The sequence below is a fragment of the Danio rerio genome, chromosome 9, assembly GCF_052040795.2.
Source record: "Danio rerio strain M-AB ecotype USA chromosome 9, GRCz13ab, whole genome shotgun sequence".
NCBI lineage: Eukaryota > Metazoa > Chordata > Actinopteri > Cypriniformes > Danionidae > Danio > Danio rerio.
Window position 1 is genome coordinate 44,742,131 of NC_141029.1, and position 27,327 is coordinate 44,769,457.

Consider the following 27,327-nt stretch of genomic DNA (forward strand, 5'->3'; position numbering starts at 1 on the left):
GTCACTTTATTCTTAAAAATGCAGGGGTTCGATTTCAGTAAAATTTCAGCACGATTTCGAAACAAGTGTTTGTATTTTCCCTTATTACATTTATCCTGATGCCTTGCCTAAAATTAATGTTTTTATTCAAAGAAAGACACTCTTTCAAGACATTCTGGTTTTCTTTGATGTCCTAAAATATTTGTTTTAAATATATAAAAATGCATATTCTTAGAACACGGTGTAAATGCTATTTTGGGAAATGTACCCATTTCATTGAAAGATACCAAACCATAGTCCTTCTTTTAAATAAACATGATCAAAAGTGGAAAATAAGGACAGATTAAAACATCTACTTGTGATTAAAGGGTAACAAAGAAGCATGAAAGATTATTACTCAAAATGAGAGTAATTGATTGCAGAAAGGAAAATAATTGTATTAGTAATAATTGTGTGTCTTAGAAAATTTATTTACACCAAAGAAGTGAAATGTTTATTAAAATTAAAATAACTGATAGACAGTTCTACAGTGGCTGAGGGAGCTTAACATGCTGCAATTTAAGAAAACACAAGCAATTACAAAAAACGTCAGTAAATTGAGAAAAGATCGTCATCCGTTTGACAGTATATGTACAGCAAATCCTCATAACGCAAGCACATTAAAAACATGCTGCATTTTCCCACAACACAAACAAATGAATAGACCACACTGCATTATGTCGCAACGCAAATTTCAAAAAGAACAGAACACAACAGAAATGTTTCAAGAGGACCCTAAAATGTGACAGATGCTGCTGTGCCATGACTATTGCTCAGTGAAGTTGTAGGTGATGTTTGAAAGGCGAGTTTTTTGTGTGTTTATTTTAACCTCCTGATTCCTTTGTCTTTTGTATTTCATTAGCCGAAATAACCATAACCTAAATAGCCAGGTATGTCACATTTTAGGGTCCTCTTGTTCTGTGTTATTTAAAAGAATTGGGAGAATTTGCATGCGTTTTCATTATTTGTTTGCGTTGTAAGAAAATGCAGCGCATATTATTAATTTGTTTGCATTGTGAGAAAATGTAGGGCGTTTTTTTAAAATGTGTTTGCTTTGTGAGACTTTGCAACACGTGCTGTCAAACAGATTAAGATTATTAAACAGATTATTCTTTCCTTTGCAGTCATTTTTTGTAATGGGGTATATACCGAAGCATGCTAATAGGACTTTTAATTTGCCAGTGACCTGGGTTAAGCGATTCCGGCGAATTGAATGCCAATGCAAAATCCGGTGCGTTTAAGGTCTGTTTTCTTTAAAAATCAGCGATCTCCACTAGCTGAGTGATATCTGATTTAAAGTGTCTCAGATTGTACAAGAAGCACTGCATTAAATTACATTTCCCCCGCCATATCCTCATAATATGAGCATTTATTTTACCCCAGTATATTCAATGGAGCTTCTGCGTTAGCCTGCCGATTCTGACGGGCGCGTGCGAGTAAACAGCTTTTTGTCTCGTTTTACCCTTGAGCAACCAAATAAATGCGAAAGTTTATTTAACTGAATGTATTTTAATGACATTACAACATCGATGCTGTATAAGGAACCGTATTAAATGGAAAAAAGTTCACAATAACAGGTCACCGGAAGTGTATCAGCATGGAAACAGCACTAGCTCGGCATATATCCTATTGTATGTGTTTTCTTAAATTGCAGCATGTTGGGCTACAATTCAGCTCTGGATGAGAATAATCAGTTTATAATGGACCATTACATCCTCAGTTAGACCTTTGAGTAAATTACAGTTTAATGTCCACAGGCAAAAGGAAAGACTGTCCAAAACAAAACAACAAAACAGTGAACAAGAAAACTTACTTTTACGGTGTAGCTCTATCAACACATTTAACACAGAGAGACATCAAGAATAAGGATATGAACCTCAAACTGGGTTCCTAAAAAAAAAAAAAAAACTGCATATTTTTTTCATGCCACAGTATGTTTTTAAGTGTTGCCATAGTTCAAACGTTTTCATTGTGAATGTAATGTGTGTATTTATATAGTGCATTTATTGTGTATGGCCAAACACCCAAAGCGCTTCACAATCATCGTTTCTCTTCACCACCACCAGTGTGCAGCATCCACTTGGATGATGCGAAGGCAGTCACAGGACAACGGCGCCAGTGTGCTCACCAAACACCAGCTATAGGGCGTGTGGAGAAACAGTGATAGAGCCAATTCCATGGATGGGGGATGATTGGGAGGCCATGATCGATAAGGGCCAATGGAGGGAATTTGGCCACGACACCAGGGTTACACATCCTCTCTTTACAAGAAGTGCCATGGGATTTTTAAGGACCACATTGAGTCAGAACCTATGTTTAACGTCTTAGATTTGGTGAGTTACCAGGAATGGTGTATTTATGTTTTGTCAGTCTCTGAAGCCCCAGTGGTATATATAATTGAACTATTTTAGTAATTTTTTACACATAACTAACAAGATATTAAATAAGTACTCAAGCAAGTGGGAATGGTTATAACATAAACATAGTCATTCTCATCTGACTGATTTGTCATCTGACTCTGCTTGTTAAAAGAAATTTAACAAGCTCACTTTTTCCCAATCCAATATTAATGTTGAGTGTCTCTAGAGTAGCACCATCTTTTCTCTGAAAATGATTTAGTTTTTGGATACTTTAAAGACAAATTTACAGCTTTCAGATTTTCTCCAAAAGAAAATTAGTGTCTGGAGGCATCCCATGAATAGAGATATGGAGTCAAAAGGGAGCAAGCACAGCAGCTTCACAGACACGAATCAGAACTCGAAATCAGCCCTCGCAGTGGCTAGAGCTGAGCCTAAGAAAAGAAACACATGTTGCAGCACTTGTCAAAGATCAAAACTAATAGTCTTTTCAATAAAATAATGTTTACTTAGGTTGCAGACATTTAATACAGAGGTTTACTTGCTAAAAAATAACATTTAATTTAAAGAGCTTTTTAAAATGTCAATGGAATTCAGCAACAAAATCATTTTACACATAACTCTACACTGTGTTGCTCAAAACAAACACTGTTTGGATAACTAGATCATTTACTTTATTCTTCTGCTAATTAAACTGCCACTAACTTCAGTGTAGATAAACAGACATTGACTGACATGTACTAGTAAATCCAGCAGTTCTGATCTCTTCTGAAATTATTAAAAGCTAAATTAAAATGAACCCTTTCCCTGCCATTGAGAGAGAAAAGAAAATGATTACCTGCCATTGATGAGTTTTTACGGCAATCCATATTTTAGGTACTGTAAGAAAAGCCATAACGTACATCCTGGGCATATACCGTAGTGAGGTAAACATGCTCTGGAGAGTGAAATCTGAGAAAGAGAAAGTTTGAAAAACATTTTACTGACAAAGACATTAGGCAAGTATTTAATGATAAAAGTTATGCCAAGAGGGACATTTTTATTGGAATTCTTTATTATGGGGGATGAACTGGAGAAAAGCATAGCTGCTACCATGCAAAGTTTGCATTTAAAAAAGTAAGAGAAATTAATTTTACAAAGATTTTACATAAAATAAACCCAACCAACTTGTTAATCTATACATTTGTTAGATACTGAGAAAGAATATTTGTTTTACAAAAACACTGAGGAATCCTTATGTCACTGATTTGTGGATTGTCAGAATGTGCAATTATTTTGGAAAGACTTTCTAATTATTCTGCTAAAAATAATATGTTGATGACATTGAATGCAAAAGAAATTATTTCTTATTTTGAAAATGTAACAATTTTGTTAATTATATTATTTTAAATGGTAAATTCTTTATCCACAAATGTAGACTTTCAAAAAAAAAAACTTATACAAGGTCTTTGTCAACAAACTTATTCTTTTAATGAAGTCTCTCAAATCTCTAAAAAATCTAAAAGCTCTTGTCTTTTGTAAGTTATTATGAATCTGTATTTGGCATCTTGTGAATGTTTTTTTTTTTTTACTTTTTTATTTGAATTTCAATTATCTTTGGAATTTTTTTGTTGCCTGTTTTTGCTGTTTAAAAATTACTAATGCACAATAATAAAAAAGAGAGACAGAGAAAGTAAGATCTTAGGTAAAAATGAGTTATACAACCTGCATGAGGTTATACATTTGTTTCACACATATACTCTCTTCCTTGAATGTATGCATGTATGTATGTGTGTGTGTATGTGTGTGTGTGTGTGTGTGTGTGTGTGTGTGTGTGTGTGTGTGTGTGTGTGTGTGTGTGTGTGTGTGTGTGTGTGTGTGTGTGCACATTTACTGCAGGGAAATGTGTTTACCTAATAAAAGAGACAGATATATTGTGTTGAATTTATGCTAAAATGTCAAAGAAAACATAGCCAAGAATTAATATCAACCTCTGCATAAACATGACTGGAGCTGAGTGATACAACACCATTCAATCTAACTGTAACATGTGTTTGTTAAAACACGAGTACTGTATCAAATTTCACAATAAACACGATAAATTTTCAGAAGATACAATTATTATAACGTTACCTTATGGCTCTTCGGAGTGGAGCTGAATAAATAAATATATATATATATATATATATATATATATATATATATATATATATATATATATATATATATATATATATATATATATATATATATTCTGTAAATCCTGCATTTTGTATCCTGACTCGAGTTTGAACTTGTCTCAATAGTTGTGAACAAATATTGCCTTTAGATATAACCTAAACACATAAGTGTTTAGATGGAAGGGCATCAGCTGCGTAAAACATGTGCTGGATAAGTTGGCGGTTCATTCTGCTCTGGCGACCCCAGATTAATAAAGGGACTAAGCTGAAAAAAAAATGAATGAATGAATAAATAAAATAGAGTCAGAGGTGTGCTCTCGGTGGGCAATATGACAAGCGATGCCTACTGACACTCTGAAAGTCCAAACTCAGAAAATATGCAAACATATTAAATAGGCACTATCCCTATAAATAAACCTATTAATAATTTGCAAACTACGTTCTTACATAAAAAGTCTCAAAATTAAATTATGTTCTCCAACATTTGTCAGACTGTGGTATTTAGTCCTTTGCTTTCCATTCAATGTGGCTGGCAGAGTAAAAAAACAAGGGTGAAAAGGATGGAACAGTCATGACACTAGTGGAATATTACATTATCAATCAGATTCATGAATACACACACAGTGGTGGGAAAAAATGTGTTTGCCTCAATGATTTCTCTTTGCATGTTTGAACATATCCGAAAAAATCTAAAACTGAACCATGGTTTTACAAATTAACATTCCAAGAGAAAACTTTCTTAAGAACTTTCTCTAAAGAGGAAAGAACGGACATGTCTCTCACAGCACAAACAACTAAATACAATACACCTTTGCCTAAAATGTATCACTGCAAAATTTGCAAATCTAAAAAACAGACCTTCTATTCACACTTGTCTATAAGAAACTTTAGTTTTTATCTTTTTTTTTTTAGGACAAATGTTCAGTAAATCTAATTTTCCTTAAATGCATACGAAATATCTGAAAACAAATGGGAGGAAATAGAAAGTTTTGTTTTCCATTCGGCGAGAGAGAGATCTTGCTCTTCTAAGGCAGAGGGGTTTATTTTGGTAGATCATCACTGTAGTCTAAAGATGTGATTTAAACAGCAGCCATTTCTGTCCCCCACACCAAGCGTTTGCAATGGTATCATGTCTCCAAGAGGGGAGCTCATGTGTCACCAACGAACAGCTGCGGCCTTCTAAATTCAAGTTTGGGAAACTTAGAACTGTAACTTTGTTTTTTTTTTTCCTTCAGCAAAACAGAGAAGCATTTTTCAAAGACAGCAAAGCAACTTCATTTACATTTACAAGCTGACTTTTGTACTCTGTGTTCAAAGATAGTGGAGCTAAATGTGTACCAAAAAATCCACCAAGATTGCAGTCTTGGACTCTGGAGCAAAGGGGGCCACTGCAGTGCCTCATTACACATAGCACAAACATGAAGGCTTCGGATAGGCCCTACGTAGTGTTGTTGTTTTTTGTCAAAATAAGATCATTAGGCGTTTACCACCTGGGCAAGACATTTGGTGATAGGCTGACATAAATGGCAGCTGTGTGGACAATCACTTCAGAGTGATTAAGGTTAGAGCATTTATATTTAATGACTGAAAAGAGTTTTTATACCAAAGACATATAAAGAAAATACTTTTCTGCACTGTGTACAAAACATTTGCAAAAACAACAGTCTAATGTAATTTCTTCCTAGCAAACATTCTCAAAAAATATCTTCTCATCCTGTCAAAATAGCACGCCATATCACCTGACAGGCAGCAGCAACTGCACCTCCTGGGTGTCAGCATGTTTATGCATGCATATTCAAAAGGTAGCTCCAGTAGGAGTAAATCAAGAGACCTGCCACATTGCTAAATTAGAAAGCTGTTACACAAAGATTAAGCTTATGCATTGTCATTACTACTACTTTAATTGACTTAATTGTGTACTATGTTTCTATTTAATCTAAATAAATCAAAAAAAAAAAATACTTGAAATGAATGCGTACTACATTGCATTACACATTCTCTTGCTTAGTGTGGTAAATCTAATGTTTTCAGAAGTTTAATTACAGTTTTTTTACTGTCAACTTGGGGACAACCAGTTGAATTTCTTTTAATATGATGTCTTTAATAGTAGACATTCTATTAAAAGAAAATCAACTGGTTGTCTTCTGCCTTGCGTACATGAAAAAAAAATCAGATGTAAACTAGACATACACTTCCAAAAGCTGCAAGTTTATAACAGGTATCTGCTCTGCTCATGAGTCTGCATTATTAGATCAAAATATGATACAAACTGTGCAATATATTTCTAAAAATATAAAAGTTGCTAAGACTTCAAATTCTTTTACCATATCATGTATTCTTATAGACTCATCATCATTGTTCCAGCTTTCAGTGTGATGTTTGATGCATGAAGTTGTCTTTCTTTTAGGCAGATTTGCTGCTTAATAAAAAAACAAAAACAGTAATGCAAATCAATGAATGCTGTTATTTTGGACCTTCTAATGATAAAATTATCCTGAAAAGTAAAAACACTGTTTCCACAAACATATGAGACATGTTATTTCAATTAAAAAATTAACTATTATTATTAAGGCCTTAGCACCATTACAGTTATTCTTGTTTGCTTTGACCTGGTTAAAGAAACTAGGTTCCACTTCATTTTCATTATCACTATCCCAGCAGAGCAGAAGGCAGGTCTTGCAAATGAGTAAACCCTTTCTCATTAGATTCACATTTTCCCCACCATTTTTCAAAACAGTTAACACGGATGTCATTCAAGCAGTCCAAACTCCATTGTTTTATCTGTGGTAACCAAATAGAAACCATTTATTACTAACCATTAGAAACTACCAAGATCAGTATGAATTCCCCGAAGCACCAGTTTGACACTCCTTCACACAAATCTTCAGTTATTAATCAGTCTGCAAACATTAAAAATGGTGAAAGGTCTGTGTTGTTCTGTGCCAGCATGGATGGAGGAGGTCATTAGCTATGTCCTTTACTCCCAATAAATTTGACTGTATATTGGTTTACATGTGTTTTCTCTAATATTTACAGTATTTTATTACTTTTGTCTGTTTTTTTTTTCCTTTACAGTAGTTCAGTTTTCAGCCACAGTTTGAAAAATGTAATGAATTTAATATAAATTTAATCAAAGCATTTCTTATTTTGGATCCAATTCTTTGCAAAAAAGACAAATTTGACAGCCCAAATAGAAAGACAACAAATGACATTGGCAGTAGACTACAATGGTAAGCAATGGTGCACTGATTCACACGGTTCAGATTTTGTATTTTGTAGTCCATTGTGTGATGATTAATTGAAAGAGCTCATATACTTGTTTGCAAGTTGTGTTGTTTAAAGGTAAAACTAGCTTTTATTGCATATTTTAAATGTTTTGACATGTTATGTGCATTTTGCCAGCAAAATGTGTCATTTTGACCATGAGTGCCGCTGTTCAGGCCTGTCTTTTAACTGTTCTGAAAATGTGGAATTTCAGTTGACGGCTGCATCAATGCAATCAAGAAAAACTGTAATAATATAAATATTATTATTATTTACCACTATAATATTTAATTATCTTTTATTTCTAGCATTATTATCATTATTATTATTATTATTATTATTATTAGCTCTACTGTATGGTCTGCTTTTTTAATTTTAAAAAAAGTTGGTTGACTTGAGAGTATGGCTGTATATTACAGTTTTTCTCAGTGGCTTTGGTGCATTTCTTACAGGACTATTTACATTTGCACAACAGTTCATGCTTTTCTCAAAACAATCAGGCTTCTGTGCTCATCATAGTAGCAGTTTTGCTATTTGCATTTGCTTATGTCATGTCAGCCAAAATTAACTACACTTGTGAATGCAGAATAGTCAATCCATATAAAACTAATAGTCCTCATTTCATTACTTGAGTCATTACATACAAAAGTGTTGAACTAGTTGTCAAAATCTGCCAAGATAATTTTATAAAGATTTTTAATCTTTTTTTTTTCCTGTAAATGTCTTGTAAATTGAACAATTTCATGAATGATTTACAGACCTGTGTATGTTGTAGGTTCAGTTCCAATATGTACTGCAATATTGTTAACAGTTGTGCACAGCTCTGCCTAAACGAGGTTTATGTGTAATGTATTGTTGTGAATAAGGGTGTGTTTATTGTTTTGCACAATGCTGTGAATAAATAGAATTGCAAAGAGCATCTGCAGTAAAAATGTGGAACATACATATTCAGTGTCTTGTACTCAGATACCTCACGAAATGCAGTGATGCCTAACTTTACTGTAGTTTTTAAACCGCTGTGCAAATATAGTACTGTCTTGAGCATTTTCAGGAAGTGTCACCAAAATTAAAAAAATATATAATTATAAAGACTTTTTTTTACATTAGAAAAAATGTACAGAGTAAACTGCCATAATGAAAACATGACCATATGACTATCTTGTTCATAAACAATGGTGTCAGGAGTTTTCATCCTGATGACACTGACATTGACATCAATACTTGCTTTTGGGGAATGAACTTTTTTGAACTTTTGCGGGTTATCAGGTTTTGCAGTTTGCACTAATTGTTTCGAGAAATGCATTAACTGTTGTGCAAATGTAAATAGTGTTGTGAAAAATGCACCAAAGTGACTGAGAAAAACTGTAAAATAGTGCGTCATCTAGTGGTAATATAAAGTAACAGCACCAATGGCCCACAAATCTGTTCTGACTGAAAATCTATTGCTATTGGTCTACCTAATATTACAGTTACTAAGCCACATTTCTTTCTGCTCTCCTTTCCTCTAAACTGTAAACCCAAAACCCAATTTTCAAGCTACATTTACAAAACCTCTGACTCTTCTTGCAAAACCTCAAAACAGTTCAGTCTGTGGTCAAAACAGAACTGTGCCCTGAGTCAATCAAAATTAAAAATACTACTGAACAGTCACTAAACACTACGTAGAAAAATAGAATAGAAATATATAAATAAACAGAAAGCTCAGGACATGAAGCTGGAGAAACAAAACTCTTATTGTTCACTGTAGGCTAAATGCAGAAAAGCTGTGCATTTTGCACTTGTACAAAAAGACAAATCCAAAATCTTGTGCATTTACAAAAACAAACACAAATCTTATGTTTTTGCCACTTGTGTACAGTAAGCCCATGTAAAAATAAAGTACAAAAATATCATGGACAAGAACATGATCAATCACAGTAGCTCTGATTTCATCAGATATTACTGTACTGTCTTCGCTGATCACCTCTCACAAAAACTCTTCCTCTCAGATTTCTATCCAATGTACATTCTGAGAAATAAAAATACGCACTCTGTTGCTGGGGTGGTACCTTTTCAAAAGGTACACATTTGTACTTAAAGGGTCTATATTGGTACATCAAAAATACATATTAGTACCTACAAATTTTAAGGGGAACACTTTTGTACTTTTCAGGTACTAATATATACACTTGAGGTATTAATATGGACCTTTTAGGTACAAATTTGTACCTTTCGAAAAGGTACCAACCCAGTGAAAGATTGTGTACCTTTATTTCTGAGAGTGCAAGGCCTCACAAACCAGTGCTCTCTGAACCTGCTTACTGTATATGTTCCCTCACAACAACAAACCACAAGTGTGATCAGATTTGAGTTGTTGTGTTCAAGTGGTGACACATGTGCTTTAATTGTGTTTGACTTTTGTCAACTGTGCTCACCAATATGCGGCCTTGGTGCATCACAACATGTTGGCAAGTTGTGTCTAAACAGGTGAAAAGTGCTTATGGTTTTGCCAAGAGAGATTGATTCAATTAGTGGGTTCAGGCAACTGAGCATTTGGTTCAGACAATAGAGTTTAGTGTTTTAGCAATTGAGGAAAAATTGTAATTTCTATTAAACATTATTTACTTATTTTTTTATATACTTATTACTTATTATTTTTAAGTAGGTCTTCGAATACAGTATTTACTAAAAGTGTATGAAACAAACTATTACCACCAAGAAAACAACATGCTCTTTATCAAGGCGAACTTTATTATCTTTAAGCAATGGCTGGAAGACATAATTTGTTTCGTTCACAAAGTTCATACAGATTTGAAGTGCAATAATATTGTTTAATAATAAACATTTGCTCCAGCTGAATGGTTGATACTCTTTAGCATTCCAACACATTCTAGTAAGTAAAGACAAATGATTAGAATATGAGTTTCTCATTGTAAAGCAATTGAAAAGCACTGAAAATTACACACACTGTCCCAATATGTGCGTACAGGAGTAGAGGTGAACAAGGTGGCAGAGAAGCTTGATCAGAGAAAAGCTGTTGCTATCAGTTTAATGGGAAAGGGGTTGATTGAATAGGTTTGTGCAGAAAAACCATGTTCGCCTTGGTAAAGTATTTTGATACATGTTTGGCTGCTGTATTTTGTAGTAATTTTGAAAATGCTGTTTTATATATATATATATATATATATATATATATATATATATATATATATATATATATATATATATATATATATATATATATATATATATATATATTACTTAAAAATAAATGTTAACCTATTTTTGTCCAACTTTGATCTCTATGCGTGCAACTAATATTCCCAAAGATTTAATAAAGATATTATGAGTGCATTTTTAGTAAAAAGCTATGAGTTTTCAAATAACAATCGGGTAAAACCACTATCAAAAGAACAACTTAATAACATTAAAGATGGGAACATACGATAACACTGGATTTAAGTATTTTCAGTATTTTTATTTATTTTTTGACATGGACATCACAATTACACTGGACAACCAAATGCATTTGTTTAAGTGTTTTAGCAAACTTGCTAATTCTCAACACCTGTCCACAGGAGGTTAAAAATTGACAAATATGAAATAAAATAAAAACACAACCTTACAATTCTTTAACGTTACATAAAATTACTGAAGGCAAAAGCAAAGGCGACATGATCCAACCAACCAACAGTAGACTAACACTGCTGTTATGTTTTTAACCACTTTTCAAGGACGCTACCAAAAATATTTATATTACTTTCTGATTTTAAGCTAACTGGTAAATCATTCCAGTGTGGCTTGCTTTACAGAGAACACAGATTGATAAAGATTTCTGTCTTTATTCACAGTGGGTGTCCCTCCCCAAAAAGTATTAAGCCGATTGGGGTATAAAGTATCAGATTAAAGTAATTTTATTTACAAAAATATATTGCTGAAAGCGTAGGCCTAGTTGTTAATGTGAGTTTGCAAACGAAAAAGCATTATCGACTAAAGCTACCTGGTTCAAAGGGCATTGGTGTATGTGATTGGCTGTCACAGCTGTGAGGTGCCTCACGTGATCCAAGTACACCTTAAGGCTTAAGTAGTATCCCTCATTTCTAGAACACATGAAGAGTGTTTTACAAACGTTTTTATGCGCAAATAATCCCACATCGTTTTCTAGACCTGTTATATTGTACTCAGAGAACAACAATTCTGCAGAATAGAAGATTACTTAGTTTGTTTACGCCTACCTTGATACCGGCGTATCATAGCTTGCCTTGCAATTCTACACGTGCAGCTGTGCGCCCCACGCGGCCAAGTAATCAATCTCGCAGCGCCCTCTGTTGGTAAAGGTAATCAGTTGCTCCGGTGGTCAAAAGCACCATTACAATGCCCTTTTGTTAAATATGAGCATAGTTAACTTATTTTTTAATGTTTTGTCTAAAACCTTTCTGCACAATAGCAGAGTAAACGAATATATTTGCTAAATATGCTGTATGTGTGCCTCAAATATAGGCCTGTAAAATGATATGAGCAAATTATTTTCTATGTATATTTCAACTTATATTTTACATTTTATCGCTGTAAGAAAAAAAAATTTACCTCTTAGATATTGTTTTAGGAGGCCTCTGATGTAGGAATTAAAGATTTATTATTATTATTATTATTATTATTATTATTATTATTATTTTACATTTTGGTAATACTCCAGTGGGGTGAGGGAGGTGGCAACATTGGCGATTTCTGCACAAGAAAAATGAGTATTGAGACTGAAAAACTTCTTTTCAACCAGCAAAACATTTCATGTGGCATGGTGTGTTTATTTGGTTGGGGCTTGATGTCCATATTATCATTGGCAGAGCAGTCAATGGGTTGGTGGTTTTATATGTTTATTTCACCTGCATCTTTTTTCTCCGAGTCGCTTTCATCCATTTCAAAATCCCTTTGTCCATTTTGAACTGTAGAAATCACATCCTGCACACTGCATAGATGGCCTTTCTGCACCGATGGCATTCTGAAACTGAAAGAGTTTGGGAAAGTTTTATTAAATATGTGAATAACACATAATAGCCTATTTGTATTGTAGTAGATTTACATTTAGCAGATAATTTCAATACAAATGCTGATCAAAATTCCACTACATTCAAACAATACTGTCTAAATGGCCTATTATGGTCTCTACTTATCATATTAAAAGGGACACATGCATATCCCCAGAGCACTAACAGGTTTACATTCAAGACTATTCACACGGTTCCTGAACAATGCAGCAGGCTACCACTCTGACCCAACGTTGCAGAATTACATTCATTCATTCATTTTCTTTTCAGCTTAGTCTCTTTATTAATCTGGGGTCGCCACAGCAGAATGAACCGCCAACTTATCCAGTAAATGTTTTACGCAGCAGATGCCCTTCCAGCTGCAACCCATTACTGAAAAAAAAATCCATACACACTCATTCACAAACACTACAGACAGTTTTAGCTTACCCAATTTACCAATACCATGTTCGAAACATTGTAATAAACACACACAAAATGTAAAGAATTTTACTTACTTAAATCTTGACAAATCCTGATGTGCAACAAAAGGAGATCAGCTCTGTGCAAAAATTGGAGGTGAAGTAAGTTTGTGGCAGGATTACCAGACCTGTAAACACTCTTTCTAACCAATTTCATTGTGAGGACAAACAATCTTCTTCCTTTTCTTTGGCCTTAGTCCCGTATGGTTGCGGGGTCGGCTCTTTATAACAAGCCATTTTAGACTTGTCCATATGATAATGACTTTTTTTTACACATTCCGGCCGGCCTGTCGTCTGGGCCTGTCACTGTGAGGACATAGAATAAGCCACATTAATCATGTTAAAAAAAATGCTTGCATTTGTTTGGAATTGTTTAAAGTGATGTTGTAATTCTGCAACAGTGGGCTTTCTAGGGTTAATACATGTGAATAGAAACAGGAATTTGATCAGCCAATGATCTCATGTATAAAGGTACATACATTTGAAACATCACAACCTATAAGACCACAGATCAAAGCTGTGATTTCTGGCCTAAGGTTTAGCCTCAAAAAATGGGACTATGATAAATATTTGAGTGGCTATAAAAAAAATAGCTGAAACTCTGAAAAGGAATGGTTCCAAAACTCCCAGTCAAATGGATGATGTTTTAAAATGTAATAATTTCCACAACTGGAAACTAAAACTATCTGAGGCCCCGAATACACTAATACGTTATAGTTTTATAATGCAAGTTTTGCTACGGTTACGCTATCCCTCCACTCTATGCTGGAGTTTTCACGTGCTGAAAAAGGAGCGTTTTAGGCCCCGTGGCGTTCACACTAATACATTTTAGTTTTTGGTTGAAAGTTTGTAGTTAGTTTGGTTAAAACGATCCATGTCCAGGCGACGCAGTGCGCAGTAGGTAGTGCTGTCGCCTCACAGCAGGAAGGTTGCTGGTTTGAGCTTTTGCTGGATCAGCTCCTGTGTGGAGTTTGCATGTTCTCCCCGTGTTCATGTAGGTTTCCTCTGGGTGCTCCGGTTTCCCCCACAGTCAAAGACATGTGGTACAGGTGAATTGGTTAGGCTAAATTGTCTGTAGTGTATGAGTGTGAATGGATGTTACCCAGAGATGGGTTGCAGCTGGAAGGGCATCCGCTGCTTAAAACATATGCTGGATAAGTTGGCGGTTCATTCCGCTATGGCGACCCCAGATTAATAAAGGGAATAGGCTGAAAAGAAAATGAATAAATGAACGATCCACGTTTCTAAACAACTCTGTGTCTACATTACACAGCAGAAAACTTGCATCACGTGACCACACACGCACGCACACACACACACACAACGGCATGCACTGCAGCGTGCTTTAAGCACATCTACCCATATGAGAGCTGTGCATGTTGGACTACACGTCTACTGCTGGATCTAATCTCACTTTATTTGTTAAAGATGATATTTAATTCATCGTGTTGTCTATATCTAACGACATATTCCCAGACTTTGGGCTTTTGAATCCATTGCTTGTTCTCAGGTAACGTGTTTTGGCTGAGCGCAAAGATAAGTGAAGTTAATATATTAATTAATGTAACCGCGGACACTGACTCTGCATATTAACTTTGCTTGCCTGTATTTCCTATATTGTATAAACTTATTGTACATTACTCTTTTATAATGGCCATATTGATTATTAAACTGATATTCAATGAAAGAGAAGGGGTAGGCTATGTTTTGCATTTTCAATGAAAATTAAAGGAGGCAGTAATGTTTTAGGCTCTGCTTTGTTGTAAATATGCATGAAGATGACGGTCATATAAATGTGCAGCTACACGATGCCTCAACATTTTTGATGTCTGTTAAGTTGCTAATATCAAAATGAAAATAGGCAGTTCCTTATATCATGTTTTTCATTTTATTGTTAACGGCCTCTTCATATTAAAATTTCTAATATCTGATATCACCTACATCACCACACGTTGTTTTACTGGGAAAGAAAAAGAAAGAAAAATACTCATCCAAAAACAAACTCAAGCATCTTTAGTTTTTTTGTTTAACATTTGGAGTAAAATATCAAAAGTTTAAACAATAAAGACATATTTCCAGACTTTTTAAAAAAATTTTTATTAATCGTTATATTGTGGGTTGTTTCTATAAAGCATGGTTTTTATAGTAAATTGTGATCACTCAGTGGAAGAGCAGTGACTGTGGTTTGGGCTGATTGAAGTATATTTGCAGGGTGTTTGCTTGGAATCAGTGTGGAAATTTAGACACTTCCAGTCTGGGAAAGAACAACAAATCTAAATGAAAATGTATGCTGATGTAATTTGAGAGGCACTTTTTGTCTCTAATCGCTAGGCTGCTTGTGTAACAACAAACAATGAGGCTGTTAGTTAAGCTAAATCAAAACTTCCTACTTCTTGCTGAAACAATGTAGTTATTCTGTATCAAATGCATTTTAATAATAATGATCAAAAGTATATGTGCTGCTAAATGCTTCATTGTGTGTTCTGCACAATCTGTGCTAGTGACGATTCTTTTCTCATGTCCTAAAATCTGTACCCAAACCAGAGGCATACATTTAATCAGAGGGAATATAAATGAACATTTTTAAAAGGACCCATATACAATACAGTTACTATTGTAATTTACTTACCACGATATTTTTTTTTCTGTGTGCAACAGCTGTCAGAGTAGACCAAAATATTATTCAAGCTTATGTAGTAATGCCGTGACAATGGTAGTGTCTGTGCTAGGGATAAGTTGTTATTGCTAACATAGAAGGTTCCAAGTAAGAATAAATTGTGTGTGTGTCGTCTGGGCCGGTCACTGTGAGGACATAGAATAAGCCACATTAATCATGTTAAAAAAATGCTTGCATTTGTTTGGAATTGTTTAAAGTGATGTTGTAAATCTGCAACAGTGGGCTTTCTAGGGTTAATACATGTGAATAGAAACAGGAATTTGATCAGCCAATGATCTCACACACACACACACACACACACACACACAGCTGAAGTCAGAATTATTAGCCCCCTTTGAATTTTTTCTTTTTTTTTAAAATATTTCCCAAATGATGTTTAACAGATCAAGGAAATTTTCACAGTATGTCTGATAATATTTTTTCTTCTGGAGAAAGTCTTATTTGATTTATTTCAGCTAGAATAAAAAGTTTTTTTTTTAAATGTATGAACCATTTTAAGGTCAAAATTATTAGCCCCTTTAAGCTATATATTTTTTGATAGTCTACAGAACAAACCATTGTTATAACCTGATTAGTTAACCTAATTAACTTAGTTAAGCCTTTAAATGTCCCTTTAAGCTGTATAGAAGTGTCTTGAAAAATAAAGTAAAATATTATGTACTGTCATCATGGCAAAGATAAAATAAATCAGTTATTAGAGATGAGTTATTAAAACTATTATGTTTAGAAATGTGTTGAAAAAATATCTCTGTTAAACATAAATATCTCTGTTAAACATGGAAAAAACTCTGTATGTCCCAGATCACAGTTTTTTGTGGACATACCTTATAATTGTAAAAGTATAATTTTCTTACAGTCATAAATTATATATTTCAAGTAACAGGAAAATAAAACAAATATGAAAATATATATTTTCTCACTCAGCCTCTCGCATGCTGCATGTGCCCCATTAGTGAAAGGTTTGTTGGCCAGGGCCACTTTTTTACATATTATTTTTATGGTAGACATTTTGTTCTGCGGTTACGATATATACCGTCACACCGCCCAGCCCTAATACAGACTATTTCAGAGTTTGGACATTAGTCAGGTTCATTTCACAAAAAAGGTGGTAATTTCTGAAAAGTATGCTCACTTAACATTACCACTTTATCCCAAATGTAGATTGTGGTTATACAGGGAGAATGATTTATGTCTTTTTTCCTTCAAAAAAGGGGATACAGGGGCTGGCATTCAAATTGAGCCCTGTATATGATAGTCAAGTAACAAGTAACACAAGTTACGTAATATTACTTTTCTAAGTAACAAGTAAACTTTTTTTTTTTACATTTCAAAAATAGGTGATAATATTTGCATTTAAAATTAGTCATGATGAATCACGCAGTCAATGAGAGAATGTGTTCATTATTTTGAACGTATCGAAGAAGAGGAAAAAGGGATTGTCTCAATGGACAGTGATTTTACCTAGGGAAAATAGCACAATGGTAGCAAACACATTGCTTTAAACTTTCAATAATCTGTATATACGGCATGTACCGCTCTGGGGTCAGAAAGTTCTCAAATAACATTATCCAAAATGTCTTTTTAAAGGTAAATGTAGGTGTAGGTTATACAGTGCGTTGTTAATTGCAAAACTCTGTCAAAAAAGAAAGAAAAAAAAGTTCTGAAAGAGATTAAGCCTCAGCCAGGTAAAAAGTAAAAAAATAAATAAAAAGTAATGTAATGCATTACTTTAAGTAACTAACTAATGTAACTAGTTACTTTTTAGGGAGTATTTTAACATTGTAATGCATTACTTTCAAAAGTAACTTTCCCCAACACTTGTCATATATTCTTGAATAAAGTGTGCACATGCCCACAGGATTTAGTCAGAAATGCATTTCAGTACTGTTCCGTCTCTGTCAACTGTACATTTGTAAGAAAAATTATCACTGTGTCATCCATAAATGACACACACAGGGAACGTTAAATGAAAGCAAGACAACAATCTTTTGTGCTGAGAACATGCTTTATTGAATCATTAATACTCGAGGAGGTTGCATATATAGATAAGACTACAATTCTACATAAAATCAAACCAAAGTGCAGGGCATCTAAACCGTTTCTTCCCATTGCACAGCAGGTGGTGTTGCTGCGGCACACTGTCTTGATGTTTGCCCAACAACTTACAAGATGAATTCTAAACTAACACACAAACACGCAATGCATCAAAGCAATCCTCCAAGAGGAGGCTCTGTTTCTGCAAGGGAGTGCAAGACATACTTTCCTTATTGGCCAGGAGATGTTAATTTTTCAAGTTTATTCAAGCAGTCCCTTGCCAGAAAGAGAGCACATTAAACATTTTTTGCTCATATTGTGCAGGCCGCTCGCACCTTGAGCATGTCATTAAAATGGTGGTATGACATAGTCAGTCTGAACACAAGGCCTAGTTGCCCAGCTTACATGAGGGTAAATGCAAACAGCGCTCAGGGCCTTACATTCAAGTAACAATGCATAAGAGTATGGTTGTAATATCGCTGCACATGTAAACATGCAGGTATAACTTAGTCTCTCAGAGTTAAAGTAACGTCAACAGGGAGCCTCTCTACCTGTTGAGGCAATCTTAAAGACTTCAACTTATTGTTGAGGCACAGAGTTTAGTTTCAGATTCATCAGGGTATTCGTTCCATGTGAAACTTTCTCCTGATAAATATTTAGTTCCTTTTGTTTCAGTTAATATTGTTATAAATAACAATTCATACATTTTCCATAACCGTTAACTTCGGCTATATACATTATGTACACGTCACAGAAAAATGGATCAAAAATCCTAAGTCATAATTATCCAATATGGCACATTTTATAATAACTTTAGACTTTAGTCTAGTTTGGCATAAATTAATGTCAAGTTTGGTATAAAAATAGTTTATATTTACAGGAACAGATATCCAGGTACGTATCAAGATTTTCTTTTCTCTCTCTCATTTAATAAAAACAAAGTTGCTTAACGTAGGAAGGGGTGGGGTATAAATTATGGCTTTACTTTGATCGAATACTGATGGTAACAGTTGCCAAGTCAGATCCATGCTCATTAGAAAGTTTGAGTGTGTATGCCCCAGCATCGGTCTCTTTCACACCAGTGATAATGAGTGTGGTGAGGTCCTCGGTTGTCTCAATATGGAACCTACTGCTATCTTCTTCTCCAGGCAGTTTCTTTCCACCTCGAGACCACTCAATATGAGGTGCTGGTTCTCCGGAGAAGGCACAAGCCACGGTAAGAACCTTTCCAGTTTCAACGCTGATATCTTCAGGAAGAGCTTCAATTCTCGGAGCTAAGCCTATAAAATATAAATTAGTTTGAAATGATAATAAGCCATCATGTAATAATTGTGCATATTTGTTTAGAGTCAAATTGGTTCTTACCTTGAGCACTGTGAAGGGCTGCTCTGACTGAAGTTTCTTCAGCATGTGAATGACTTGACATTATACTGCTTGAGCTCATTGCATACACTGACTCTGATGTCATGGATGACATGCTAGACATTGACATAGTTTCAAATTTCATCTCAGCCATTGCTGAACTGCTGAATGATGCCTCTTGCATTGTGCTCTCCATGTGGATGGATTTTGAGGTAAAACTTTCATGCATGCTGCTAACTGCAGCACTTTCCCTCTTAATAACCATTTCACTTCCTCCTTGGATTTTGGAAGACACGGATTCTGGAAGAAAAAATATTTAAAGTACTGACATTAAGAAGAGCAGAAAACAAAAGGAAAACTAATCTAATTTAGGTCAGATAAAACGTTACCTTGAACAGCCTTATGTGCAGCGACGAATGCAGTAACTTTTGTGTAAATTGCTTGAAACACTTGCCCAACAAAAGAGAATGATGTTCTTGACACTGCTCCTCCCTCACTTATGATTTCACATGAATATTCACCTTGATCGTCCTCTGAAACATCGGATATATAGAGACAGCAAGTTCCATCTGCAGATGAATGAATCTGGTAGTGACTGCTTTGGCTTAGTTTTCTGCTGTCTTTGTACCACACAACTTCTCTCAGTGAGCTCTCAGCAACAAAGATCATCCTAATTTTGTCTTCAAAAGCCTCAGCTTTGAGTTGCTGAATGATCTTTGGTGGTGCTTCCTTTGATGGGGTTGGGGACTTCACTGTAAGTGGTGATTTCATTCTTTTAGGTGACATAATTGGTTCAGGAGATTTGACTGTTGGTGGGGATTTGGCTCTTTGAGGTTCAGGAGACTTAAGTCCTGTAGGGGATTTTACTCTCAGAGGCGAAGCAATTGGCTCAGGAGACTTAATAGGAGGAGGAGATTTTACCCTGGGAGGTGAAGCTATTGGAGACTTCACTCCTTGAGGTGTGGTTGGTTCTGGAGATTTAAGAGGAGGTGGAGATTTAACTCTCTGAAGAGAGGTGGCTGGCTCTGGTGATTTTACTCTGAATGGTGACTTGATGCCCTCTGGAGATTTAATTCGAGGTTCAGGAGACTTAATGCCAGTGGGTTCTGGTGATTTAATTTGGGGTTCTGGAGACTTTACGGAAGGCACAGGGGATTTGACTGAAGGCTCTGGAGATTTCAGTGATGGTACAGGGGATTTTACCAAAGGTTCTGGAGACTTTACCGATGGCACTGGAGATTTCACAGAGGGCTCTGGGGACTTTACAGATGGCACTGGAGAAGTAACTGATGACTCTGGAGATTTAATTGGTGGCACCGGAGATGCCACTGAGGGCTCTGGTGACTTCACTTGTGTTGGTGTTACTTCCTCTTTAAGTATTGGTTTATTAATAGCCAAGGTACATCTTGCCTCTTGCTTTCCTTCTGAATTTTCCACAACTACAGTATAGTTGCCCTCATCTGAATATTCAACTGATGAAATTTCCAAAGTAGACTTATACTGTGTGGTAGACACATGAATACGATGTGAAGAGACAACTGTTCTTCCCTCATGCATCCATGTGACAGTTGGTGCTGGCTCTCCATCAATATCACACACGAATCGTGCAGAGTCACCCTCAGACACAATCAGAGAATGTGGTTTTGTGAGTATTTTGGCTGAAAGGGTAGCTTTAATTTTCTTTACCGATACTTCAGCAGATGTTTCTGATTCTTTTAACTTTGATTCAGATGACACATGCTTTTCTGATGTTGTATGTCTCTCAGAGGATGAATATGAAGCTGATGATAGGTATTCAGTTGATGCATATCTAATTGGAGATGATGCAAGCCTCTGAGATTCATACTTTTCAAAGGAAGAAACTTCATGTCTCTCGGTTAACTTTGTTTTGAATTCTTGAATCTCCAAGTGAGTTCTTGAGGCAGAGGAAGCTCTGATTGTTGTTGAATGATAATAATCTGTTTTTGTTATATCAGGTACAATTTGTGTCGGGGCCTCCTCATCTCGACGTCTTGAAGAGTATGTAGTAAATGCTCCACCTGAAACATCAAGAGTTGCATAGTCTGATGCCTCACCCTTTGAATTTGTGCAAAGAGCACGGTATGTGCCAGTGTCCTCAGCCTGACAGTCATTAATCTGGAGAGATAGGACTCCACTCATATTTGTAAACTGGTATTTGTGGCTCTCTTGTATTTGTTGTCCATTGTGGAACCACTGGATATTGGCATCAGGCTTGGACTGAACATTCAAAGTGAATTTAGTGTTTTGACCACATGGTACACGGTGAGAGCGCATTCTTACAGTGATACGTGGAGCATGGTCAAGACTGAATGGTTGCTGTGTTACAACCTGGTATTTGCGCTCAGATTTAAGAGCAGCTTTCCTTGCTTCATATCTAGACATGATGTCAAATCTTGCAGACCTTTCAAATCTAGAAGAGGATCTGGAGGATCTTCTTTCTGGGGATACAGGACTTGGTGATCGAGGACGAGTTCTCTCAGGGGTGGGTGATCTTCTTTCAATTATTTCAACTTCAGCCTCTGTTGGGATGCGTGCACGAGGTTGCCTGATGAGTTCAGAGACAGGGCGCATCAGTTCAATGTATGTTGGAGACAAGGATCTTCTCCTTCTCAAGAAATGTGATATAGGAGGAGGAGAGCCTCGAGCTTGCTCCGTTGTTACATGTTTTGTCTCTTCTACACGTCTCACTTCAGCTCTGTGAACAGGTCTTGGTGAGGCACGTCGCAGTGCAGACAACTCAAAGCGCACAGGGCTTCCACTAGGTGGGGAGGCAGAGAAGCCCAGTTCTAGTTCTTCTTCAAGCTCTCGTCTTTCTTTTTCTGATAATTTTGTTGCCAGATACTCCTCTTCCTTAAGCAGCTCCTCATCTGAAATATCACCAAGTGAGCGTCTTCTCAGTCTGAATGATGCCTCTGATTCAGGGGATGGTGAACGCCTGGCTGGTCGAACAGTCTCCAAATCATCTTGTGTAAGTTTTGGAATGCGCCATTTCGGTCTGTACTGATCAGTTATTCTAGGCAGTGGCATAACATAAAATTGCTCCCATCTGGAAAGACGAATCCGCCTTTGTCTCTTCTGAACTATTCTTTCCATTCTCTCAGGAATTTCATACTGGTCACGCAACTTTTTATACCATTTCATGTCAGATAGGGGCACAAAGTGTTTAATCATTTTATCTTCATCAAGAACTGTTGGATCATGTGCACGGGCTTCAGGGATTTCATAAGGCATACGTATCTTCTTCTCTTCCTCTATAATTTTCTTTATTTCTTGATCCTCTTTATCAGAGATATCAAACTCACCCTGCACATGCTTGGTGCTAACTGCCGGTTTATATAATTCCGCAGCTTCTTTCAAAGCCTCTTGTGCTACAGGATTGAGTGCAACAACTTCAGCTTTTGAGAACTCTTGTGCCATTTTCAGTGTCTTTTCTATTTGGTTTCTTACATATATATGTCTTTCTTCCTCGCTCTTGAACTCCCTCCTTGTGTATGTTAGTCGTTCAACTTTGAGAGTAGCTTGACAGCTTGCTGATCCAGCTGTATTTGTTGCAGTGACTCTGTATGTTCCTGAATCCTCTATGAGAGTTTCTCTAATATGTAGAATGAAATAGTCTACATCCTCTTGAACAACTTCAACTTGTGGTCTGAACTCAAGAGGTTTGCCATTTTTCTCCCATTTCAAAGTTGGTGCTGGGGTTCCTGATACTCTCAAGTCAAAGCGGACGCTCTGCCCCTCAACACAATCAATATTGGCTAAGAGACGTTTAAACATTGGTCTCATAGTATCCTCAGCAACAGCATGTGGTGCTACATTGAGACGGGCTTTGCAACTGTCTTCGCCAAACTTGTTGTTTGCTACAACAGTGTATTCAGCATCATCACTGAGGTCAACATTGTGTATCATGAGCTGATAAAGACCCTTGTCACTTGTGAATGTGTATTTTTTAGGATCTGGCTTGATTCTGTGCCCAGCCTTTAACCATGTAACACTTGGCTCTGGATGGACAGTTATGGTCACACCAAAGCGCACATCTTCACCAATGTATGCTGAACGATTGAATAAAGGCAAAGTAAACTCTGGTGGCCTCTGCAAAATTTTGCTTTTGTCAATTCTACGCCTGGGTTTCTTCAGCGAGCGTCCAAGGTAGTACTCACGGAAGGACCTGACAGTCTCAACAAATAACTCAGCATATGCATTGTCCTCCCTGTCTTCACTGACAACCTTGCATCTATATAATCCATCATCACATTCTTCAATGTCTTTAACATAGATGCTAGCAACACCATTAGCATATGTAATTTCATATTTGTGGCTTGCAGTTAATTTGCGGGAACCAAAGTACCAGGTCACTTCAGTGTTTCGATCATAGTTTTCAATGCAGCACACAAACCTGACATGTCCTCCCTCTTCAGCAGATCCATGCATGATAGGTCCTGCTCTCAAGCCTTGTTGAGGATGTCCAATTTTCACTCTTCCAATGGAAACATTTTTCTGGTTTCTGTAGCCACCACCATAGGCAACACGTGCTGATGAAACAACAGTGCTCCATTCCTTTTTCACAAGTGACTGGTAGTATCTTTTGTGTCTCAAAGTCTTGATGACTTTTGAACTAACATGTTCCAATTTCATCCTGAGCCAAGGGTGCTCCAAAGCTTCTGAGGCAGTCATACGTAGCTTGGAGTCTTTAGTTAACAGTCTGTCAACAAAGTCCATAGCCTCAAGGCTGGTCTCTTTAAAGGCTTCACTATCAAACATATACTCTGCATTTGAAATGTGCTCAATCATTTTCTGGTTTGATTCAGAAGCAAACGGATTAAGTCCACTTAAGAGGACGTAAGCAAGAACACCTACAGACCACATGTCAGTGGCAGTTGTTACAAAATCACTGGTGTGGATTTCAGGTGCATAGTACTCTGGGGCAGTAAACTGAATCCTAATGTTTTCTCCAGGTGTAAGCAACCGAGCCTGGCCCATTTCAATGATCTTGATTGTATTGCTTTTCCTTGTGGAATAAATAATGTTGTCAGGTCTGATATCAAAATGACAATAGTTTTTGCTATGCAAGAACTTCAGGGCTCCACAGACTTGTCTCAGATACTGAACAATTTCTTGCTCAGTGAGGTCAAAGTTTATACCAAGACGCTCAAAGATGTCCATACCAGAAAGGAATTCATAAATAAGAACGTATTCTTCCAAGCTATCAAAGGATTCATGAAGATACAGAAAGTTTTTATGTCTTGCAATATTGAGTGTCTCAATTTCTCTTGCAACCAGCTCTCGATCAGCACCTTTAACTTTGATGAATTTTGCCAAGAATGTTTTCTTAGAGCTAATTTCAATACTGCGATGGACAATGCCAAACTGTCCATTACGTGCAAGTTCCTCAGAAACTGTGTACAGTGATGGTACGTGTTTGACTTTTGAATGTGGTGCCTCTTCCTTTGTAACTTCTCTTGTTTCGTCCACTTCTTCATCATAGTTTCGAATTGCTAACTTGTCTTCTTTGGTAGTCACAGGGTCAGTTGGTGCAGATGGATCACTCACCCCAAACCTGTTTTCTGCAATCACTCTAAACTGGTACTTTGTTTTGCCAAAGAGACTCATGACGGTATATTGGGATTCAGATGTCTGTGCAACACGAATCCATCGGTCTCCAGTGGTAGGACACTTTTCAATAATGTAATTAATAATTTCACTTCCACCATCATTGCCAGGACTCCAAGTGAGAGTGAGTGTATCTCTGCCAATATCACTGACTTTAACATCTTTTGGTGGATCAGGCACATCTGCAACATCGAGTTCAACTGTCTGCTTATCCATGCCAAAGCGATTTTTGGCACAAATAATGTAGTAGCCAGAATCCTTCCTTTGTACTCCCTTTAGGAACACCAGGGAGGTGAATGACCTTGTGATAATAACCTGATGGTAAGCTGTGTTGTTAATAATCTCTTGTCCCTTTTGCCACGTGACTACCGGATCAGGTTTGCCACTAATTGGAATCTTGATGGTAACCACTTCACCACGAATGGCATGAACAGCTCCCATGCCTTGGAGGTGTAATGGTAAGTAAATCTTGGCAGGAACTGGAAGAAAAAAATGCTGATTAGACAAGTCATGATATCAAATAGAAAAAAAACAATAGTTTGGAAAAGGAAAAGAAGGCTAGGAAAACCATAAACCATCAGAAACATTTACCTTCAACATCTAGGTTCATACTTGTCGAGATTGATCCAAGCTGGTTAGTAGCTCTAATTTGGTAAGCAGCTGCATCATTTTCATCAGCGTTGCTGATAACTAGTTGGAAGTAACCTCCTTTGAATTCTTGGACCTTTATTTTCGCTCCATCAGCTAAAATTTCTTTGCCATTTTTGTACCATTTAACCACTGGCTTGGGATGCCCGACAACCTTTGTGACAAAGGTTGCGTTTGCCTTGTATTTTACACACATGTCTCTCAATTCATCCTTGAAGAATGGGGCACGGAGAGCTGTATCTGATTTTGGAATGACTGGTTCTGAAATCTCACTCCAGTCACTCTCTCCGCCAATATTTTCACACTTGACACGGAATTCATATTCAAATCCTTCAAGAAGACCTTTAGCAGTATAAGATGTCTCATGGATTTCTCCTGTAGTAACTGCAATCCATTTGTTCTGTTTCTTCTCTCTTTTTTCAAGGAAATAGTTCTTAATTTTGGCACCTCCATCACTTGTTGGTGGTTTCCAAGAAACAACACATGAATCCTTGGTTACAGATGAAACAAATGGCCGTTGTGGGACTCCAGGTTTCTCTGTTGAATTAAATAATGGATTTGGTTATGTTGAAACACACACACACACACACACACAAACATATATACAGTGTAAAACAAATTAATGCATGACACTCACCGAATGGACTCTTGATAATGACAACAGATGGAATCTCAAGAGATTCACTAATTCCGTACTGATTCTGTGCAGAAACCCGGAAGTAATATCCAGAGCTTTCAATGAGGTTTGGAACACGACATGTGGTTCCTGAGACAGCCGATGATACAAGATGCCATTGCTCACCCTCTTTCGCTTCACGTTTCTCTACAATGTAATTTGTGATCATTGATCCACCATCATCCTTTGGTGGTTTCCAACTAATGATCACAGAACTCTTCAATAGAGCATCAACAACGACTGGTCCTTCAGGCAAGAGAGGTTTATCTAAAAGACAAGGAGTTTTTAAACTTTGTAACATTTGTAAACACATTGTATGCATAATAAACATTTGTAATGCCAGTTCAGGTTTTTTTTGTTTTTCATTAAAACAGACTCTGATTTACCTTGGATTTCAACACGGAGGACAGTGTCAACTGTGCCAAATTTGTTGCTGAGTTGCACCTTATATCTTCCAGCATTTGTTTTACGCTGGACATTTCTGATAACTAAGTGAGTGTAACTTTCCGTGTTTTCAATGATAACATTCTCTGATGGATTGAGGGGCTTCTTGCCATAGAACCACATGATTTGTGGAATAGGGCGACCAATGTAAACAACATGAAGACGTAGGCTAGTTCCACAGCCTGCATAGTATTTTTCTTTCAATGGGAATCCTGGATGGAATTGTGGTGCAGCCTGCAATAAAAGTTTTCCACTGGTCTCAATTTCACCTGCCTCATTGACGGCTCTACAAGTATACAAGCCTTCATCCTCTTGTTCATCTGTCATTACTGATAAAGAGTGGTTTCGGCCATCAGAGCTCATCTTGTATTTTCGGCTCTGGATCAACTCCTTTCCATACCTATACCACTTAATTTCAGGAAGAGGTCTTCCAATAATCTGGCATGTTAATATTCCAGACTCTCCTAATTTAGTGGTAGTATCTTTGATATCCTCCTTCAGGCATGGAGCCTCTCCAACTAGAAGACAATTTAAACATGTTAGTTACTTCGCATTTGTGAATTTGTTTCAGAAAA

The 27,327-nt window shown here is 36.4% G+C and overlaps 1 protein-coding gene and 1 long non-coding RNA gene across 2 annotated transcripts in view; both read right to left on the bottom strand.

Moving 5' to 3' along the window:
* Positions 1–1,999: 1,999 nt before the first annotated feature.
* On the bottom strand, positions 2,000–12,082 carry LOC141376192 (uncharacterized). Its single transcript, XR_015499820.1, has 3 exons — positions 12,013–12,082; positions 3,214–3,326; positions 2,000–2,809 (listed from the first exon to the last, which is right to left on the bottom strand). It is a non-coding gene; the product is annotated as an uncharacterized LOC141376192 (long non-coding RNA).
* A 5,864-nt stretch (positions 12,083–17,946) lies between these two features.
* ttn.2 (titin, tandem duplicate 2) overlaps positions 17,947–27,327 on the bottom strand; it is a 179,207-nt gene continuing 169,826 nt past the window's right edge. The window contains exons 235-240 of the mRNA XM_087268376.1: positions 26,695–27,270; positions 26,270–26,575; positions 25,576–26,169; positions 19,746–25,463; positions 19,360–19,656; positions 17,947–19,274 (exon numbers count right to left, since the gene is read on the bottom strand). Coding sequence (XP_087124502.1) covers positions 18,976–19,274; positions 19,360–19,656; positions 19,746–25,463; positions 25,576–26,169; positions 26,270–26,575; positions 26,695–27,270 — 7,790 coding nt within the window. The 3' untranslated portion in view covers positions 17,947–18,975. The remainder of the gene's footprint in view (positions 19,275–19,359; positions 19,657–19,745; positions 25,464–25,575; positions 26,170–26,269; positions 26,576–26,694; positions 27,271–27,327) is intronic.